The 22,721-nt window shown below is 44.4% G+C and overlaps 2 protein-coding genes across 2 annotated transcripts in view; one reads left to right on the forward strand and one right to left on the reverse strand.

The window, feature by feature from the left end:
- Positions 1-4,033: 4,033 nt before the first annotated feature.
- MRPS16 (mitochondrial ribosomal protein S16) lies at positions 4,034-11,314 on the reverse strand. The gene is made up of 4 exons (XM_075278500.1): positions 11,200-11,314; positions 11,080-11,112; positions 9,538-9,798; positions 4,034-4,280 (listed from the first exon to the last, which is right to left on the reverse strand). Exons 2-4 carry the CDS (start codon positions 11,090-11,092, stop codon positions 4,159-4,161), a joined length of 396 nt encoding a protein of 131 aa, XP_075134601.1. The 5' UTR covers positions 11,093-11,112; positions 11,200-11,314; the 3' UTR covers positions 4,034-4,158.
- Positions 11,315-11,492: 178 nt separating this feature from the next.
- The window catches only part of VPS13D (vacuolar protein sorting 13 homolog D), a 177,634-nt gene continuing 166,405 nt past the window's right edge, over positions 11,493-22,721 (forward strand). The window contains exons 1-3 of the mRNA XM_075279845.1: positions 11,493-11,650; positions 20,618-20,759; positions 21,511-21,588. Of these exons, the coding sequence (XP_075135946.1) occupies positions 20,663-20,759; positions 21,511-21,588 (175 nt within the window). The 5' untranslated portion in view covers positions 11,493-11,650; positions 20,618-20,662. The remainder of the gene's footprint in view (positions 11,651-20,617; positions 20,760-21,510; positions 21,589-22,721) is intronic.

Raw genomic sequence — 22,721 nt, forward strand, 5'->3', positions numbered from 1 at the left:
CCCCCCCACTTTACTAGCTTTGGCAATGCCAAATATCCATTCGGACGTGCCAATAAAGCCTATTTGACTTGATATTCAGCTCCTTCTCTTGGTCACAAGGTTGGGAGTTATGGAAAACCATGTAACTTGCTGTGTTTTTGTGACTCCTATTTGAGTTTTGTGACTCCTACTCCTAACCTATATGTTATTTCTGTAATTTCTATAGAACAGTCCCCTTTGGCTGTCCCTATTAATTCTGAGTTTCAAACATATTACTGACGAAGGGAGAGAGCTATTCCCATTGCACCATTAACAGCATGGATGAGAATAACCCTTTAAGATTAAGTCACCACATAGTGAAACGCAGCATTTTCACAATGTGGAGCTTCAGCCTAAGATGGGGTGTGAAAATATGCAGCTATCCACTTTTTTGAAAGGCCACATGGCTTGAAAAAGCCCCTCTCGCTATTGATTTGAGCTGCCATTAGCAAGCCCCCATGTGTAGATCTCTCTCAGCTTGACATCTCTGCTTTTTGCAAGTAATACACGCCATAATAAAACACCCAATGTTATTTTCCTCTTAGACATGTCCGTGAAAGCAATCCCTCTGTGTATGAATGGGGCCATAGAGTTTTATGGGCACAGTGTTTAGCATTCATGCAAAGACACATGTCCACTGGTGGGCAGCAAGAAAAGTCTGTAATAAGTGCAAGCATATTAAGGTTGGTTTGACACAAAGCAATGTGGCAGCATTTATTTTGCTCCCTAAAGGTTCTACAAGCTTTGCTTAAACAGGACCTTTCATGGGTTTGGGCACAGGCAGTTGTATAGGCTGAATTCAGCGCACTGTCGGCTTTCCCGATCTGTGCCCCGGGTAAAGAGCTATCGTGACAGTACCATAGCTCTTTACAGTCAGAAGGGCGTTCCTCCCCACTCACACTGTACAGCAATATAGGCGGTGCTGTGGAGAAGGACGTACCTGACTGACTGTCAGGAACGCTCTTCTGACTTTAAAGCGCTACGGTACCGGGACCGATAACTCTTTACCCGGGGCACAGATCGGGAAAGCCGAAAGTCGGCTTTCCAGCAGTATATAGAACTACCTGTGCCCCAAACCATGAAAGGTCCAATTTAAATGAAAAGTACAGGTGAATATAAGAAGCATTATGACAGTGGTGTAACTACTGCCATAGCAGCAGAGGCAGCTGCCACAGGGCCCGGGACATTAGGGGCCCAGCGACAGCTGCTACCGCTGCTATCATTATACTTGGGGGTCTTTTTGTAGGGTTTTTTGTGTGTGATACTAAGTTCTGTTTATCCTATCCCTTTGCATAGTGTCAGTGTTTCACATTTATTTTCTGTTTTATACTTTTCACAGTTATATATTCACCGTTAGTCCGGTCGGACACCTGTGGGGGCTTTTTCTGTATCTTACCTCTCCTTCCTAATGTGAAACTAGTCAGGTTTCTGTTTCTCTTGTAGGTGAGTTATTTCTCTGGCGGTGTTCGCGCCTACTCAGGTCAGTTAGTCGGGCCCACGGCTACTTCTAATCTGCAAGGCAGGGATTAGGAGCATCACACATAAGATATTTCAAACAGCTCATACTCTTTTTTTTTTGTTTGTTTTTCTTTTGTGTTTTTTTCCTTACACTTGACTGAGAGGTTATCCATCAGGGGCCAGTCCATGGTCAGAGATCCCTAGACCTTAACAGTCTGGGTTGAGATGAGCAGAATATTAGATCATCTCTGGTTATCAGGATCTTCTCTTTGGATGATCAGTTCTACAGGATGTTCTGGCTCCTGTGTCTTATCTATTCACTGCTGACTGTTCTGAATGTTTCCTGGCATTTCCATGTCTAATCCAAATTTCCCATGCCGGTGCAGACACTCCACATAAACACTGATTAATACATTATGGGAGGGCAGAGATAGCCATCAACTTTTAACGTCTCTAGTATTTTAGAAGTTAAAGCAGAACTCTAATCCTGCCCAGTCTATCCATGCCACCTTTGACCCCATGTGCCCTCACACCAAATAACACTTACATAGCTCCCTTTATGCCAACCATGTGCTTAGGTGTAGGGGGACCCACAAGAAACTCCTTCCTTGTTCCTACATAATGACAGCCGTTGGTTGAAAGATTGATCTCCAAAAGGGTGTCCATTTTGCATTGTTGTATCATCGTAGTGGCCAAAGGGATTATCAATATTCCCCACTGACCACACAGCATCATAGTTGCGCTTGTGCTACGTTTTTGTAGGCAGCAGGATAAGTGCTGTCTCTGCTGCTGCTACTGTGATACATCAGTGCACAAGGGACAGCCGTTTCAAGATCCTGAAGGATCAAGGAGGCAGGTGTCTGGTAAGTCGACAGATGTGGTCTGGGTTTGGACCAAAGTCAGCAGTTAAATGCCCCTGAACTAAATTGCCATCAGAGAGAATGTGTATCTAATAGAGGCTTAAAATCATATCACTGGGCAGCAACTTCATGGCATGGTTGTATATTGCGTACGCTTAGAGTCCGAGCTCCACATTAGAGTTTATTGAACTACTGATATGATTTAGCTTCAGTTGCTTCAAAATTTCTTGCTTGTAGGAGATATACCTGGTGACAGACTCCCAGCTAAGCCTACATGGTGATACACTGTTCTACGTCTCGTTATACACTCACCGGCCACTTTATTAGGTACACCTGTCCAACTGCTCGTTAACACTTAATTTCTAATCAGCCAATCACATGGCGGCAACTCAGTGCATTTAGGCATGTAGACATGGTCAAGACAATCTCCTGCAGTTCAAACCGAGCATCAGTATGGAGAAGAAAGGTGATTTGAGTGCCTTTGAACGTGGCATGGTTGTTGGTGCCAGAAGGGCTGGTCTGAGTATTTCAGAAACTGCTGATCTACTGAGATTTTCACGCACAACCATCTCTAGGGTTTACAGAGAATGGTCCGAAAAAGAAAAAACATCCAGTGAGCGGCAGTTCTGTGGGCGGAAATGCGTTGTTGATGCCAGAGGAGAATGGCCAGACTGGTTCGAGCTGATAGAAAGGCAACAGTGACTCAAATAGCCACCCGTTACAAGCAAGGTAGCCAGAAGAGCATCTCTGAACGCACAGTACGTCGAACTTTGAGGCAGATGGGCTACAGCAGCAGAAGACCACACCGGGTGCCACTCCTTTCAGCTAAGAACAGGAAACTGAGGCTACAATTTGCACAAGCTCATCGAAATTGGACAATTGAAGATTGGAAAAACGTTGCCTGGTCTGATGAGTCTCGATTTCTGCTGCGACATTCGGATGGTGGGGTCAGAATTTGGCGTCAACAACATGAAAGCATGGATCCATCCTGCCTTGTATCAACGGTTCAGGCTGGTGGTGGTGGTGTCATGGTGTGGGGAATATTTTCTTGGCACTCTTTGGGCCCCTTGGTACCAATTGAGCATCGTTGCAACGCCAAAGCCTACCTGAGTATTGTTGCTGACCATGTCCATCCCTTTATGACCACAATGTACCCAACATCTGATGGCTACTTTCAGCAGGATAATGCGCCATGTCATAAAGCTGGAATCATCTCAGACTGGTTTCTTGAACATGACAATGAGTTCACTGTACTCCAATGGCCTCCACAGTCACCAGATCTCAATCCAATAGAGCATCTTTGGGATGTGGTGGAACGGGAGATTCGCATCATGGATGTGCAGCCGACAAATCTGCGGCAACTGTGTGATGCCATCATGTCAATATGGACCAAAATCTCTGAGGAATGCTTCCAGCACCTTGTTGAATCTATGCCATGAAGAATTGAGGCAGTTCTGAAGGCAAAAGGGGGTCCAATCCGTTACTAGCATGGTGTACCTAATAAAGTGGCCGGTGAGTGTATGTCCTCTTCATCACTGCTTGGGTTATTAAAGCTAAAATATTGGAAAACTCAGGACTAACCAGACTTTAAAAAGGTGCACCATATAGGAGGTTCTATTCCAGTGAAGCAAGTAAAGATTCTCAGGCGACTACTGTCACATCCCCCCCGACTCCATTAATATCTAAACATATTAAAATACTTTTTCATTTTTATTCTATATAAACACAAAAACTGAAATAACATTCTCCTGATCCATATGTCATGGGAATCACAATGTAATAAAAATGTCTCTTAATTCCATGTAGGAGGTCCTGCTGAGGCTCAGGCTTCGGCCTCCTCCTTAGCGCTTTCCTCAGGTTGTGTAGGCGCCTGCTCCTTGGCTTTTCGCAACCTCTCAGCTTGTGTGATTGTCATCGGGTGCAAAGGAAAAAATCCTGCAAGTCCTAGAACATGGAAGGGAATAACAAAAATGTTACATGAAACCCACAGAAGTCTCTGGAGTCTGCCAGCAGTAAAATGGTTATAAAACTAATCACAGTGCCTTGTAAAGGAGATTCGACAGGTTTCAAATATACCTGTTATTGAGGGGAAAGGGCTTTGGGGTGTCTTAGCGCTAAGTTTAGGGCACCCCATCCTTTATGAGTCAGTCACCAAAAAAACACCTCTGAGGCCCACACTTTGGAAATGCAGCATTTTTTTGTTGCAGATTTTGTTGCAGTTTATTGAGCCAAAGCCAAGAATGACTACAAAAGGAATGGTCATTATATAACAAGTCACTTCTTCCTTCTGCTCAAACCTCTCCTGGGTTTTGCTAAAAAAAAACACAGCAAAATCTGCAAAATAAAAAACTGTGTTTCCGCAACATGGGGCCTGAGTCTTAAAAGGGATGTCTAATTCACTTCACTCACTCTATCTTGCATTCACCCTCAGGCTGCAAACTTAGCATAAATTGCCCCCAACACATAGGAGAGATCCTCCAAGATCCATGGAAACGAAAGGACTCTAAGTTACCAGGTGTTTTTGTTTTTTTCCTCCTTTTATTTTAAAAACTGTTTTGCTTGGTTGTTAGTAGCAGTGTGATTTGCGGTGCATGGACTGTGTTAGGGTGAGTTTGCAGCCTGAGAAAAGGGTGAGTGCGTGATTGAATGAGTGAAATGAATTGACCCCTGACAGCAGCACCTCTTCTTAGGTCTGAGCGAGTCCCGGAAGTGACAAAGAGATGGTAAGCAATATATTGGCTGTGTTACTTGAAAGATCATGCGGCCAGACTGGGTCAGAAAATGACAGAGAGTCTGACCCTGTGATCAAAGAAAGGAAACACTAATATACAGTCCTATGAAAAAGTTTGGGCACCCCTATTAATCTTAATCATTTTTTGTTCTAAATATTTTGGTGTTTGCAACAGCCATTTCAGTTTGATATATCTAATAACTGATGGACACAGTAATATTTCAGGATTGAAATGAGGTTTATTGTACTAACAGAAAATGTGCAATATGCATTAAACCAAAATTTGACCGGTGCTAAAGTATGGGCACCCTTATCATTTTATTGATTTGAATTCCCCTAACTACGTTTTACTGACTTACTGAAGCACAAAATTGGTTTTGTAACCTCAGTGAGCTTTGAACTTCATAGCCAGATGTATCCAATCATAAGAAAAGGTATTTAAGGTGGCCAATTGCAAGTTGATCTCCTATTTGAATCTCCTCTGAAGAGTGGCATCATGGGCTACTCAAAACAACTCTCAAATGATCTGAAAACAAAGATTGTTCAACATAGTTGTTCAGGGGAAGGATACAAAAAGTTGTCTCAGAGATTTAACCTGTCAGTTTCCACTGTGAGGAACATAGTAAGGAAATGGAAGACCACAGGGACAGTTCTTGTTAAGCCCAGAAGTGGCAGGCCAAGAAAAATATCAGAAAGGCAGAGAAGAAGAATGGTGAGAACAGTCAAGGACAATCCACAGACCACCTCCAAAAGCTGCAGCATCATCTTGCTGCAGATGGTGTCACTGTGCATCGGTCAACTATACAGCGCACTTTGCACAAATAGAAGCTGTATGGGAGAGTGATGAGAAAGAAGCCGTTTCTGCACGTACGCCACAAATAGAGTTGCCTGAGGTATGAAAAAGCACATTTGGACAAGGCAGCTTCATTTTGGAAACAAAAATTGAGTTGTTTGGTTATAAAAAAAGGCGTTATGCATGGCGTCCAAAAAGAAACAGCATTCCAAGAAAAATACATGCTACCCACTGTAAAATTTGGTGGAGGTTCCATCATGCTTTGGGGCTGTGTGGCCAGTGCCGGCATCGGGAATCTTGTTAAAGTTGAGAGTCGCATGGATTCCACTCAGTATCAGCAGATTCTTGAGAATAATGTTCAAGAATCAGTGACGAAGTTGAAGTTACGCCGGGGATGGATATTTCAGCAAGACAATGATCCAAAACACCGCTCCAAATCCTCAGGCATTCATGCAGAGGAACAATTACAATGTTCTGGAATGGCCATCCCAGTCCCCAGACCTGAATATCATTGAACATCTGTGGGATGATTTGAAGCGGGCTGTCCATGCTCGGCGACCATCTAACTTAACTGAACTTGAATTGTTTGTCCAAAATACCTTTATCCAGGATCCAGGAACTGATTAAAAGCTACAGGAAGCGACTAGAGGCTGTTATCTTTGCAAAAGGAGGATGTACTAAATATTAATGTCAATTTTCTGTTGAGGTGCCCATACTTTTGCACCGGTCAAATTTTGGTTTAATGCATATTGCACATTTTCTGTTAGTACAATAAACCTCATTTCAATCCTGAAATATTACTGTGTCCATCAGTTATTAGATATATCAAACTGAAATGGCTGTTGCAAATACCAAAATATTTAGAACTAAAAATGATTAAGATTAATAGGGGTGCCCAAACTTTTTCATAGGACTGTATATATATATATATATATTATATATATATATATATATATATATATATATATATATACACATACACACACTCACCGGCCACTTTATTAGGTACACCATGCTAGTAACGGGTTGGACCCCCTTTTGCCTTCAGAACTGCCTCAATTCTTCGTGGCATAGATTCAACAAGGTGCTGGAAGCATTCCTCAGAGATTTTGGTCCATATTGACATGATGGCATCACACAGTTGCCGCAGATTTGTCGGCTGCACATCCATGATGCGAATCTCCCGTTCCACCACATCCCAAAGATGCTCTATTGGATTGAGATCTGGTGACTGTGGAGGCCATTGGAGTACAGTGAACTCATTGTCATGTTCAAGAAACCAGTCTGAGATGATTCCAGCTTTATGACATGGCGCATTATCCTGCTGAAAGTAGCCATCAGATGTTGGGTACATTGTGGTCATAAAGGGATGGACATGGTCAGCAACAATACTCAGGTAGGCTTTGGCGTTGCAACGATGCTCAATTGGTACCAAGGGGCCCAAAGAGTGCCAAGAAAATATTCCCCACACCATGACACCACCACCACCAGCCTGAACCGTTGATACAAGGCAGGATGGATCCATGCTTTCATGTTGTTGACGCCAAATTCTGACCCTACCATCCGAATGTCGCAGCAGAAATCGAGACTCATCAGACCAGGCAACGTTTTTCCAATCTTCAATTGTCCAATTTCGATGAGCTTGTGCAAATTGTAGCCTCAGTTTCCTGTTCTTAGCTGAAAGGAGTGGCATCCGGTGTGGTCTTCTGCTGCTGTAGCCCATCTGCCTCAAAGTTCGACGTACTGTGCGTTCAGAGATGCTCTTCTGGCTACCTTGGTTGTAACGGGTGGCTATTTGAGTCACTGTTGCCTTTCTATCAGCTCGAACCAGTCTGGCCATTCTCCTCTGACCTCTGGCATCAACAACGCATTTCCGCCCACAGAACTGCCGCTCACTGGATGTTTTTTCTTTTTCGGACCATTCTCTGTAAACTCTAGAGATGGTTGTGCGTGAAAATCCCAGTAGATCAGCAGTTTCTGAAATACTCAGACCAGCCCTTCTGGCACCAACAACCATGCCACGTTCAAAGGCACTCAAATCACCTTTCTTCCCCATACTGATGCTCGGTTTGAACTGCAGGAGATTGTCTTGACCATGTCTACATGCCTAAATGCACTGAGTTGCCGCCATGTGATTGGCTGATTAGAAATTAAGTGTTAACGAGCAGTTGGACAGGTGTACCTAATAAAGTGGCCGGTGAGTGTATATATATATATATATATATATTTATTTTTTTACACTGATAACATACATAGACATCTATAAAGTCGTCTGTCCCCAGGAAACCTGATCTCAAACCAGCCACAGTGAATTGTAAAAGATATTATGCTAAACACCATCATACTATTAGATAGTGTAGCACCATTTCCTTGAAAAAGCAGAGTTTAGAAATATGCAAATGAGGCTTAAGTGCAAAGGTGCCTGTCTGACATGAATACAAAGCCCTCGGAGGTTCTGGCACGTCCCATTACACTTTGCATATTTCTAAAAACTGCTTTTACAAAGAAAATGTGCATCTACTGGAGCATGTAAAAGAACGCTGGTGCTCGGCCTAATGTTTCCTGTAGCGGGTTTGATATCTGGTTTACTTTGACAGACTCTCCCATGTTTTCTACTAGAAAAAAAATGAGCAAACAAAATTTCGAATTCAAATGTTCTTTTTAACATGTGATTAAATGGCGCTCAGCAGAATTTTGCCTATGCCGCATTGTGGCTGGTTTGACATTGGCTTTACTGATGACAGACTCTCTTTAACCACCAAAATTCATACAAATAAATAAATCAAAACAAACATTCCTCTCACTTTCCTATGTATTATGTAAAAATTTCTGGGGGTCCACCTATCCCCGGTGCTCCGGTGTTGTCGCTGCATAGTTCGGTCCTTCTGCTGTGCTGTCTTCAGGATGTGAAACTCCTCACTGGCTGTGCGTTTCCGCATCCCTTCTGCTGAAGCCACCGATTGGCCTCAGTGATCATGTGCAGCAGGGACTTCCAATGCAAGACAACAACGGATCCGGAGGCACCAGAGCACCGGGAAAAAGCAAGTATGTAATTTTTTTTTACCGGCCGATTTAAATAAAAAAGGTTTTTGCCTGGACAACCCCTTTAAACAAAGAGCACATTCCCTGTTTCTGGATCTTTTCTAGAAATGTAGCTTAACCACTCATCTTAAAGGGATTGTCCAGGAATTTTTTTTTAAATTAGGCACGGGAAAGTAAATAATTTTTTTTTTTACAAAAAATCCATACTCGCCTGTCTCTGGTGCTCAGTGTCTCCCAGCGCTGTCCAGTACTGCTGCTCCAATATTTATCTCCAGCCAGAGTCCCCGCCACACGACCGCGGAGGCCAATCAGTGGCTTCAGCAAAGGGATGCCAGTACCCGACACGTCCCATGATCTTTGGCTAGGATGCTGATTGGCCTGAGCAGTCATGTGACCGCTGAGGCAAATCAGTGGCCTAAGGTAAGGCACACGGGACATCACAGTGCGGCGAGGACAAGACAGCAGAGGAGGACTGGACCTCACTGGGAGACACCGGAGCACCAGTGACAGGTGAGTAATTTTTTTGTTTGTTTTTTCACCTTCTCTGTCCTAATATGATTTTTTTTATCCTGGACACCCTCTTTAACTTTCACAGCCCGTTTCCTAGACCTGTCATTCTAACCATTAGTAATCACCTAATAACTTGGCCACCGGTTTTGTGATATGGGCTCCACAAGCAATCCAGTATTTTATCCGATCAATGTTGAGGCTGACAAGCTTCTCATTGTAGACATTCGGTAATGGATCATATGTGCCAAGTTTGTCCAAGTGCTTCCCATCCCGTGCCCGCTTATTATGGGCAGCGACAATGCGATAAAAGGGTCTGTTAACGCAGCCACCAAGAGCCATTCTGATCACCACGTAACCTCCATGATAGCGCTTCAGGACCTGAGATGCTGGAAAATAAAGATGATAGAAATGTATTAATCATCCTGTGTTATAAGAATACTTGGGAAGATTCTCCCTCATTGTGTCAGGGGTACTAGGACGCTAGATTGTGGAGTTTCATTGATTAGACATATAGGACGCTGGGTTCACACTAGTGGCCGGAGTCCGTTTTCAGCTTTCCGTCTTCTGCATACAAGAAGACGGAAACCACAGACCGGGTCCGGCCGTGAGCGCCAGTGAGCGTTTTATGCTCTCCGACGCGAAACCTTTTTTTATTTAAATCGGACACAAAGTACTGCATGTCCGACTCTGTGTCCGATTTTAAAAAAATGGTTTCGCAGCGGAGAGCATAAAACGCTCACCGGCGCTCATGGCCGGACATCTTTCAAACCCATTCAAATGAATGGATGAGAAAGACTCCTGCAGGTTTCCGTCTCCTGCTCTGTTTTGTGCAGGAAACGGAAACCTGCAGAACGGAGACCGGGCACAGATGTAAACGAGCCCTGAGCGAAGATCCAATATCAGGGAGGACACTTAATTTTCTTTACAAATTACTGTGCACTGCCTCATATAAAGGAGATACTTTCTGAGAATTAACTCAGCAGAGCAAGATCTTTACAGACATGGAGCCGGTAGAGATAATTGGAAGATTTCAGCTCTGAAGTTTGTGGACGTGAGTACAGCTTTGAAGTATAATATTGGTTCTGACTCAGGATGGATACAAGATAAGTAATGTATGTACCCAGTGACTGCCCCAGCAGAATAGTGAGTACAGCTCTGGAGTATAATACAGGATGTAACTCAGCATCAGTACAAGATAAGTAATGTATATACACAGTGATTAAACCAGCAGAATAGTGAGTGCAGCTCTGCAGCATAATAAAGACTGTAACTCAGGATCAGTACAAGATAAGTAATGTATATACATGGTGACTACACCAGCAGAATAGTGAGTGCAGCTCTGGAGTATGATACAGACTATCACTTCAGACAAATTATGATTTAGTGTTATAAGGTTTTGAGTAGTTTAAAGGGCTTTCTGGCAGACATCTTCTACTTTCTTTATTACTGACACCCTTTATTCCTCTAGCGTACTGCTATATTATTTAGCCCCCAATACATGGACACTTCAGAACCAAGAAGAGCTGAATAGGGGCTGTACCTCAGAAACATGACCACCTGCGCTGTACTGCCCAAATAATCTATCTGATGAGAACTACAACTCCCAGGATGCTCAGGTGACAACCACATGGCTATATGGCCTTGGGGCAATGACGAGCATTACTCACTTAGATGAACCATGGTGTCTAGTCCTGGATGTCCTGAGGAGGAAACACAAGTGACAAGGTCAGAAGCGGCAGCATAAACCACGTGACATAGAACAGCGTCCACCGGTGTCCCAGTAATACCTGACTGGTCTCACACTAGTAGTGCCGGCAGGTTCATTGACTGCTCCACAGGCTGCCCTTCACTCTACAAACATGTAGTACCACAGGGTGCCGACATTGACAGGAAGTCGCTCGTGTTGACCCGGAAGGAGTTGTTTTGCCAGTAGTTCATGGTCCTGAGTTTACGGGAATTGCGAGTCATGACCACAGGCTCCTCTAGAGGGCGCGCAAAGGCTGTAAAACAAACATTGAATGACATTGACAGCCCCTGTATGCCCCACTTCCGGTGTAGAATACCAACCGACCGGAAATGGGGCATGCTCGCCGGTTGTAGAATGTGTCCGGCTAGTAGTTGTGCTGTACCGGAGTACAAACATGGCGGTGTGAGTGCGCAGCTCTTCTTGGTGGGACACTACGCCCTAAGCTACACTGGGAGCTACGAGTTGGTGCTGTAGGCCGCGTTTTGTTATTGGTGAGTGGTGGTTTAGGTGACAGGTGTTTCTGGAGGAGGGGGGAGAGAATATTCGGGACACGCCCCCTAGTGGGTGTAAGATGGAAAGTGCTTGAGCTGTCAGATGAGTCCCCTGTGACAGGCAGGTGTCTGACAGTATGTAGGGCTGTGGTTGTCATTACTGTGTGTGTCAGGGACATGGACGAGCACTTTCACTTTTACTGTCATTTCCTCTCATATTAGGACAAAATGACTCCCTGACAGCAGCCCCTGTGCAGGGCTCAATGAAAATGAAAGTAGTCAGCTGATTGGTTGTTGTCAGCGCCGGTGTGCGTATACTGTGGCCTGGTATATAGGACGTGTCTAGGCTGTGTGTTCTCCATAATGGCAGAGAGAAGTCCTATATCTTATATAAGGTTCTTCACAAAGTGGCGATGAGCGCTCCAGCTGGGGGGTTGTTTTGGGTGCGGTTTTTATGTCGCTGTGGTTTTTGAGGGTGCCCTCTTTAAAAATGTGTCTGAAATGGTAAAGGTCTTATGTGTTTTGATGTGGGTTTGACAGCGATCAAAAAAATGACTCCTGTAAATGTAACCTGTGGTGGGTTACAACACTTGCCCATTACTCACCTGGCTGACCCCGGCCCACCTCTCCTTGTTTATTGGCCTGCAGTGGTGACATGATGTACATACAGATAACTGGTGTCGCCATTCACTGGCCTTAGCGGTGACACTAGTATAAATAGCATGTGACTGGCCGCAGTGGTCATGTATACCATGTCATCAGTGCAGGGTGGCAAACAGACTGAGAGGGATTACTGACACAGCAGCGATGTGGGAGAACCATCAGCCAATTGTCAAACTCCCTGCAGCGCCAACACAGGTCATCAGTATGTAATCTGTGAGGGTCTGACGCCCAGACCCCACACAGTTCAGCTGCTCCGGCAACCTCCAGGTATCAGAAGCTGCTGCAGTGGACAAAGAGCACTTGCTGTTCAAGTAATAGGAGTGGCGCTGAAGCCCTGTCCATTGTATATCATGGTTTCCAATGCAGCACCACTCCTTTTAGTCTAAGTGTGCTCCCTGTCCACTGCTGTAACTTTCTGGTATCAGACTGCCACAGATCGTATCTTGTGGATAGGTCATCACTAAGAAAAATCAGCTGACTGAAGGGAGTCTGTCACCAGGAGGAAGCCAGCAACACAATTAGACAGGTCACGCTTAGCGGAATATAACGCTTTTTTCCCCCCATAAATAATCATGTCTATTTGGAAGGGAGATTAATATATTTTCCGAATATACAAGTGAGTAATCTGGAGCACTAAGGCCGTCTCCATTGCTCCCAACTGCTGCGCCCCACACTGCTCTGTTACACCCTCTACCCCCTTACTTCTTTGAATGACAGGGCCTGGTAAGATTTTAGCACAGCTCTGACCCTGTCATTCAGAGAAGGGAGGGGGTGAAGGAGGAAGTTCTTGGGCAGTGTAGGATATAGCAGTTTTGACCAAAAGAGCCGTCCTTGCTGCTCATTTGCATATTTTGAAATAAGTGAATATCTCTGCGATGTTGGCCCAAATTTTCATGGGGAAAAGGCATTACATTTAGGTGAACCTGACCTGTCTAACTGTATTGATGGTTTATGTGATGTGACGTCACTTCTGGCCGATGGTTGCTGTTATGCCTGAACCTTGGCGACCCTTGCTGTCTCATAAAGTCCTAACAGTTGGAACCTGATGAAGGGGTTGCGTTTTTACTGAACCCTAATTACACCCCAAAACACGTTATCTAATAAAATTTAAGTTGTTTGTGTACCTCACGGTTCCAGTCTGTTCTTACGAGGAGTGCACCCTGGTTTTACTATGGAATCATCCAGATTCCACCAAGTGTTTGTATTGATGGTTTAATAGAGTTCGCCCTGGTGACAGACTCTTCATGTAATACATGGATATATCGGGGTCCTTCAGAGTGACAGACCCTTTTTGTTGGCTTTCTATCTAATCGATGAAGATTCTTCACCCTCAGTAATGTACATTGGATGACTCTATGGATGGACTCAGCAGAGGGCTTTATCTACTTGGATATTGACTCCTCCTGCACTGGGCACATTGCACTGCAGGTTTTTGTTGTAGCCTGTAGATGAGATTTGGTCAAGTCTCTTTTGGTTATCTTGCTGTATGTCCTATATGGATGTATCCTACATTTTTATTTGCAAATTATTTATTAAAGGGTCTTTCCCATTGTATACCCTTATCCTCCATTCACAGAATACAGGATACATTTTCCGACTGCTGGAACCCCCATCAATAATGGGAACTGTAAACCTGTGTGAATGGAGCATTATGGTATGGATGGGACCACCACTCATTTTACTTGGCTGTCTCAGTCAGTCTCATAGAAGTGGAGGTCACCTATGTGCACTACTACTCTATTGACACAGGGGACCTGGCTCCCTCCATACTTGTGTTTGCTGGGGGCCCCTTGGTGATTAAACACTTATCATTTATCATGTGGATCGGGGATGAGAGTTGTTAGAAAATGGATGCAAACAAGAACATTTCCATTCACTAACAGCAGACAGACATCTTGAAAGCAGCGACGAATTGAAATACAAAATATGTTAGAAAACTTTAGAACATTCTCTGCTCTCTTCCTCTGGGAACATAACCCAGGTACGTGTATATCTAGCAGCACAGAGGCATTCCACAGATTCCTATGCTTTGTGTCTGTGCATCTCAATCATCTGCCCAGTGAATATGAGCGCCCACGCCCTAACTCAGCCCATGAGTCATTTTGACGTATTTTCAGTGTTTTTAGTGGAGCAATACAACAAATGTTTTCTGATGCAATAAAACTGCTTCAGTCCAGAATCAATAAAGCCTAATGGTGCCCTTGTCCAGGGCTTTTTAATTGATGATGTCATGTTCATTGGACACATGACTTGGTCGCAGCTCCTTCCTATTCCAGTCAATGGGCTGAGCAGTGATACTAAGCATTGCCCCTGCACACATGTACAGTGATGTGCTAGGTAAGTACTGAAAAGGCTGCAACACTCATAAGAATACCGTAGACCAACATCCCTATGGCCAGGGGCCTGGAACTGATGGGTCAATAGTTATTACGCCTAAAAAACCCTTTAAGGTAGGGTTCACACTACCATTGGTGACAGCTTAGAAGGTGTCCGTTTTTTTTTCTTTTTAAACGGACACCTATCATAATGGACACAAACAGACAGTAACTGATGGCCATAGACGTCAATGTTAAAAAAAAAAAAAAAAAAAAAGTCCTGCTTGTAGGATTTTTTTGTCCGCTTGAAAAAACGGACATGGTTGTAAACGGACACTAAAGGACACAAGATAAAATCCCATTGAAATGAATGGAAATTGCAAACGGACCAGCTAGTATCCGTTGCTAAAATCTTGTATGGACAATAGCCACGGACACTGCTGAGCAGGCACCAATGGTAGTGTGAACGCCCCCTAATAACCCCCCTGGATTATAGGATTGTCACTTACATGGATGGAGAAACCGGTTATTGAAAATAATGCCAATATTTATTTCCTCTAGCTCTTGTAGCACCAACATGTTCTGCCGCGCTGTACAGAGATTGCCATCACTCCCATCTGTCCCAATACCACATACTGCAAACCACTTGCAGTCTAATTTCCTAGTCTCATAATAGGGTTATTTCATATGAGGTTACTATCGGTGTTTGATAGAGATGAGCGAGTACTGTTCGGATCAGCCGATCCGAACAGCACGCTCCATAGAAATGAATGGATGCACCTGGTACTTCCGCTTTGACGGCGACCGGCTGCTTAACCCCCCGTGTGCCGGCTACGTCCATTCATTTCTATGCGAACGTGCTGTTCGGATCGGTTGATCCGAACAGTACTCGCTCATATCTAGTGTTTGAGGATATTGGAGGAATCCCATGAAACAAGTAGTGAGCCTACAACCTCCATGGTTGTATCACCAGACAGTCGTGCTAACCACTGAACCTCTGGGTCGCCCCTGCTGTAAGTACCTCTCTGGATTATCAGACTCTGGATTGGATCTGAGACTAAAGGGAATTTACTTTTATGGTGTTTTCCTTTGATATTTGTTTTCTGACCCCCGTTGGACCAAGGGCTGACAGCCCAAAATCATCCTGGTGTCCAGGTGGGTTCCATGGTGCATAAAGACAGTAGTCATTGGCTAGTACTTGTGCCCAGTCTGTTGTTATTCTGGTTGTGCTCACCACCGATTTCCTTACTAGTTCCTACTACATCATTGGTCCCATCCCGCTCACCTATAACCGGTCAGACCCCATGCAGTTGCCACCTCTCAGTGTAGACTTAGAATAAACCACCATATTTGCACTAGGCCAGCTCATTTCTTTCCATCCAGTCCTCTGTACTTGTCTATTCAAGGCTTTAGGAAATCCAAGTGGTGACCCCATTCTTAGTAGTGTCTGCCCTGATGACTTCATCCTGTCCTTTGTACTTGGCGTGCTGTATTGTGTTGCCTTTGACGTCTTGCAGTCACTACATATGCTCTTCAGATAAATTATTCATCTTACTGTGTTGTAAAGTACAAGGAGTAGTAATGTGATGTTTACTGTCTTATATATGTCTCTACATAGTGATAGCAGCCATGATGGGGGTGGGGAAGTATGGATTTGCCGTAAGCCACTGGGCCGGGGTTGGACATGGCCCAGTGCCCAATATGACTAATAAATCTGCTTGCCTTTTACTACTGATGTCTATGGACGGGTAGTTTCTGTCTAATAAAATAGTCAAGTTGGTTCTTGGAATGGTGAACTGGATCCCCAAGATTTATTAAAGTGTGCCCTTAAATTCAGAGAAAGTCTCATCTGTAGGAATTGGGGTGCTGAGACCCTGCTGATTGATGAAACAGAGGGGGTATACACACTCAGCTGAGTCTGTGTTTGTCTCTGTGTGTCTGATCCTCGGAGACTCGAGCCTGATGTGTGGACTCATGTTCTTTCTATGAGCCTGCTAACCCCTGTGTCTGAGGAGAGCTAAGCTGAGCTGGACACAGGTAAAGAAGTATATAGGGACGAGCTGAGCTCAGGTAATGAAGTATATAGGGCCGAGCTGATCACAGGTAATGAAGTATATAGGACCGAGCTGAGCTCAGGTAATGAAGTATATAGGGCCAAGCTGGACACAGATAAAGAAGTATATAGGGCTGCGCTGGACACAGATAAAGAAGTATATAGGGCCGAGCTGAGCTCAGGTAATGAAATATATAGGGCCGAGCTGAGCACGGGTAATGAAGTATATAGGGCTGAGCTGGACACAGGTAATGAAGTATATAGGGCCGAGCTGGACACAGGTAATGCAGTATATAGGGCTGAGCTGGACACAGGTAAAGAAGTATATAGGGCCGAGCTGATCACAGGTAATGAAGTATATAGGACCGAGCTGAGCTCAGGTAATGAAGTATATAGGGCCAAGCTGGACACAGATAAAGAAGTATATAGGGCTGCGCTGGACACAGATAAAGAAGTATATAGGGCCGAGCTGAGCTCAGGTAATGAAATATATAGGGCCGAGCTGAGCACGGGTAATGAAGTATATAGGGCTGAGCTGGACACAGGTAATGAAGTATATAGGGCTGAGCTGGACACAGGTAAAGAAGTATATAGGGCCGAGCTGATCACAGGTAATGAAGTATATAGGACCGAGCTGAGCTCAGGTAATGAAGTATATAGGGCCAAGCTGGACACAGATAAAGAAGTATATAGGGCTGCGCTGGACACAGATAAAGAAGTATATAGGGCCGAGCTGAGCTCAGGTAATGAAATATATAGGGCCGAGCTGAGCACGGGTAATGAAGTATATAGGGCCGAGCTGGACACAGGTAATGCAGTATATAGGGCTGAGCTGGACACAGGTAAAGAAGTATATAGGGCCGAGCTGATCACAGGTAATGAAGTATATAGGACCGAGCTGAGCTCAGGTAATGAAGTATATAGGGCCAAGCTGGACACAGATAAAGAAGTATATAGGGCTGCGCTGGACACAGATAAAGAAGTATATAGGGCCGAGCTGAGCTCAGGTAATGAAATATATAGGGCCGAGCTGAGCACGGGTAATGAAGTATATAGGGCTGAGCTGGACACAGGTAATGAAGTATATAGGGCCGAGCTGGACACAGGTAATGCAGTATATAGGGCTGAGCTGGACACAGGTAAAGAAGTATATAGGGCCGAGCTGGACACAGGTAAAGAAGTATATAGGGCCAAGCTGAGCTCAGGTAATGAAGTATATAGGGCTGAGCTGGACACAGGTAATGAAGTATATAGGGCTGAGCTGGACACAGGTAATGAAGTATATAGGGCTGAGCTGGACACAGGTAATGAAGTATATAGGGCCGAGCTGGACACAGGTAATGCAGTATATAGGGCTGAGCTGGACACAGGTAAAGAAGTATATAGGGCCGAGCTGGACACAGGTAAAGAAGTATATAGGGCCGAGCTGAGCTCAGGTAATGAAGTATATAGGGCTGAGCTGGACACAGGTAATGAAGTATATAGGGCTGAGCTGGACACAGGTAATGCAGTATATAGGGCTGAGCTGGACACAGGTAAAGAAGTATATAGGGCCGAGCTGGACACAGGTAAAGAAGTATATAGGGCCGAGCTGGACACAGGTAAAGAAGTATATAGGGCCGAGCTGAGCTCAGGTAATGAAGTATATAGGGCTGAGCTGGACACAGGTAATGAAGTATATAGGGCTGAGCTGGACACAGGTAATGAAGTATATAGGGCTGAGCTGGACACAGGTAATGAAGTATATAGGGCCGAGCTGGACACAGGTAATGCAGTATATAGGGCTGAGCTGGACACAGGTAATGAAGTATATAGGGCCGAGCTGAGCTCAGGTAATGAAGTATATAGGGCTGAGCTGGACACAGGTAATGAAGTATATAGGGCTGAGCTGGACACAGGTAATGAAGTATATAGGGCTGAGCTGGACACAGGTAATGAAGTATATAGGGCCGAGCTGGACACAGGTAAAGAAGTATATAGGGCCGAGCTGGACACAGGTAAAGAAGTATATAGGGCCGAGCTGAGCTCAGGTAATGAAGTATATAGGGCCGAGCTGGACACAGGTAATGAAGTATATAGGGCCGAGCTGGACACAGGTAAAGAAGTATATAGGGCCGAGCTGGACACAGGTAAAGAAGTATATAGGGCCGAGCTGAGCTCAGGTAATGAAGTATATAGGGCCGAGCTGAGCTCAGGTAATGAAGTATATAGGGCTGAGCTGGACACAGGTAATGAAGTATATAGGGCTGAGCTGGACACAGGTAATGCAGTATATAGGGCTGAGCTGGACACAGGTAATGAAGTATATAGGGCTGAGCTGGACACAGGTAATGCAGTATATAGGGCTGAGCTGGACACAGGTAAAGAAGTATATAGGGCCGAGCTGGACACAGGTAAAGAAGTATATAGGGCCGAGCTGAGCACAGGTAATGAAGTATATAGGGCTGAGCTGAGCACAGGTAAAGAAGTATATAGGGCCGAGCTGAGCTCAGGTAAAGAAGTATATAGGGCTGAGCTGAGCTCAGGTAATGAAGTATATAGGGCCGAGCTGAGCTCAGGGATTGAAGTATATAGGGCCGAGCTGAGCTCAGGTAAAGAAGTATATAGGGCCGAGCTGAGCTCAGGTAAAGAAGTATATAGGGCCGAGCTGAGCACAGGTAAAGAATAGAGATGAGCGAGTATATTCGATCAAATACCTCCCCTCCCCATAGACATTGGTGTTAAAAAAAAGGTGCCAGGGGAGGTTGGAGGGGAAACAAATATTTCCTGCCTTTCCGCGTGGTATTTGACACCAATAACTACACCAATAACTATGCAAATGGATTTTTTTGATCAAATACTACTATTCGATCGAATACTATTCGCTCATCTCTAGTAAAGAAGTATATAGGGCTGAGCTGAGCTCAGGTAAAGAAGTATATAGGGCTGAGCTGAGCACGGGTAATGCAGTATATAGGGCTGAGCTGGACACAGGTAAAGAAGTATATAGGGCTGAGCTGAGCGCTTACACCACTTGGTGCATCACGTGACTTGGCGCTGTGCATCATCTAAAGAAAGTGAGGAGAATGAATCACTACAAACGGAGAACTAGAAAACTATGAGGAATTTATACAGAGAGTATGTTGGAAAATTGTAAAACTTATTATACAAACAGTAACATTTATTTGCTGGAAGTGGACAACCCCTATTTTCTAATGCTGCATTCACACTAGCGTTCGAGCCTCCCCGCCCCAGATTCCACTTAAAATCGTCGAAAAGAAAAGTCCTGCAAGGCGCAAACCTGGTGGAGTCTCATTTTTTCACGTGTAACTGCTTTACACATTATGTTAAGTTTGATTGCGCCACACACACACACACACACACACACACACACACACACAGATTTATAGAATTTGTACTGTGACCTCGCAGCACTGGAGTCGTGGGTTCAAACTGACTAAGAGCAACATCTGCATGGGGTTTGTATATTCTTCTGTGTTTGTGCGGGTTACCTCCGGGTACTCCAGTTTCCTCTCGCATGCCAAAAATATACAATACAATATGTAAATTGACTACCCATAAAATAACTAACTCCTTGTGGATGTTGGGGGTCTCCCCTACTCTTTCTCTTGTGAGAGTAAAGTGCATTACAACTGTTTGTCATTGTTTTATGCACCAACCAACATCCTTGTGCACGGCCTGTGGAGGGAGAGAGTTTAACCAAAGGCCGGGCTCAGTTTAGTCTAGAGTTGCCGATATACCATTGGGGGGAGACTCCTACGGCAGTCACACATATGTCTGGGAGAAGGGGGAGCCGTAGCGGATATCTCCTGACTCCAGTAGGACTCTATTGACAGAAGAGGAGATGTTAAAGGAAGTATTGCGTTATTATTTTTGGGTATTTTTGATTGTTCTGCTTCTTCTCGACTCATACAATTGATATGCTTTTCATTTTAGGTGTCTACTATGAGCACATGATTGGAGGAGCCCCCTACAGCCGCCATGTTAGAGGGGTTGGTAGCCTGGGTTTTGAACACCTACCTGGGCAAATATGTCAATAACCTGAACACAGACCAGCTGTCTGTAGCTCTGCTGAAAGGTAATGTAAAACTTTCTCATTGTAATCTGTGCATTGTATCTAAATGTCTGCTCATAAATATTCTTTAGGTACCCAACCCTCCACCACCCAAATGAAGCCTCTTCACCTGACCGCTAACTGGCCCAACATGTTACCGTATACACTGCTGAGCAACACAGGACATGATTGGTCAAAGCTCTCACTGAAGTTTATATCTAAGACAGATCCCACTGTCTGCCAGTACAGTATCGCTGGTATAGAGGTTGCTGCACTTGGTTAAAAATAAACGGGCTGTGCAATCCAGCATATCCTCTTTGTTCTGACTATTAGTAGGGGCTTGGGAGTCAAACCGCACCAATCATACATTAGTTACCTATGAATCAGCTGGAAAATTCCTTTAAGCTTCTATCCGGGGTGAATCTAAGCTTGTGTATTGACTGGGACTGGTCTGACTAGGGACAAAAGCAGCAAAGCCCTTCCGTCCATCACCAGGATACTGTAATAGAAATCTATGGGGAAATCGCAATGTGTGCTTTTCTCTCTAGATAAGGTCTTGTATAAACTTGTCTCTTGCTATTACATTAGGCATTGTATGATTTATCAGGCAGACAAGCCTGCAGTATGTACACCCTGTTCTGGATGGATCACATTACTGGGTTAACCCTGTCTGGTGCTGACTCAGTTTCAGGAAGGCATGGTTACATAAGGCAGGATAATAATGCAGAGACATTTTTAGATCTGTTTCATAATCCTTCTATTAATGTTTCTATAGGGGCGGTGGAATTGGAGAACCTGCCATTAAAAAAAGATGCCCTGAAAGAGCTGGAACTACCATTTGAAGTAAAAGCAGGTATTGTATGAAATGTGGAACACTTGGATCTTATGAGACATCTCTGATGAAAGTGACTGAATATTCAGGTTATTATGTGGCTGCTAATGCAGACTCTAATGTCCATGAGAAATACTTAGAGCTTTTAGTTGCTGTGTTGCCTCATTTTCATGGAAAATTCCACATAAAAGGTAACTGAACACCAGAATCCATAAAAGTTACGGATTTTAGCTAAGATTAGAAGGTGACTGTTAGGAACTAACAGTGACCCCCTGTTGGGAAATGTAATAATAATACATTTTATTTATATAGCGCCAACATATTCTGCAGTGCTGTACAATTTGTAGGGTTCATGTACAGACAAAAAGATACATTACAAAGAAGGTCATTTCACACAATGGACTGAGGGCCCTGCTCACAAGAGCTTACAATCTAAGAGGTAGAGGGGGTGACACAAGAGGTAGCAGGGGCGACATCGAAGGTAGCATTGCTTATACAGTGGTCAGACAATTTTGGATTAGAGGTTACTGTCATTACACAAACATAAAACTGTATGAGCCATCACCAGTCATGTCTTTTAACATTGTGGATGGTGCCTGAACATATAAAGTTAGTCTGAAACAGCATCAAATCATGTGGGGTAATGTGGGAGCGGGGACAGAGGAGGGTTTGTTTTAGAGATTCTAATTACGGTACGGAAGGGTTTACATTAGGAATTGTGATAGGCCTGTCTGAAAAGATGTGTCTTTAGTTTGCGCTTGAAGCTGTAGAAATTGGGAGTTAATCTGATTGTCCAGGATAGAGTATTCCAGAGAAGTGGTGCAACTCGGGAGAAGTCTTGTATACGAGCGTGGGAGGTTCTGATAATAGAGGATGTAAGTTTTAGGTCATTAAGTGAGCGGAGAGCACGGTTTGGGCGGTAGACAGAGATGAGGGAGCAAATGTATGGAGGTGCGGCATTATGGAGAGCCTTGTGGATGAGGGTGATAAGTTTATATTGTATTCCGTAATGAATAGGCAGCCATTGTAGTGACTGGCACAGACCAGAGGCATCACTGTAGCGTCTAGACCAGGCATGTCAAACATGCGGACCACATGCGGCCCTTTACAGGCATATCTGCGGCCCGCACAAAAGTTTCAAACTTTGTCTCTAA

This window comes from Leptodactylus fuscus, chromosome 6 (genome assembly GCF_031893055.1).
Source record: "Leptodactylus fuscus isolate aLepFus1 chromosome 6, aLepFus1.hap2, whole genome shotgun sequence".
NCBI lineage: Eukaryota > Metazoa > Chordata > Amphibia > Anura > Leptodactylidae > Leptodactylus > Leptodactylus fuscus.

Excerpts from the sequence above, each read along its gene's own strand:
- MRPS16 (XM_075278500.1), bottom strand. Across the intron at positions 4,281-9,537 it reads ACCGGTGGCCAAGTTATTAG|GACTTGCAGGATTTTTTCCT; the intron begins GTGATTACTAAT and ends TCCATGTTCTAG.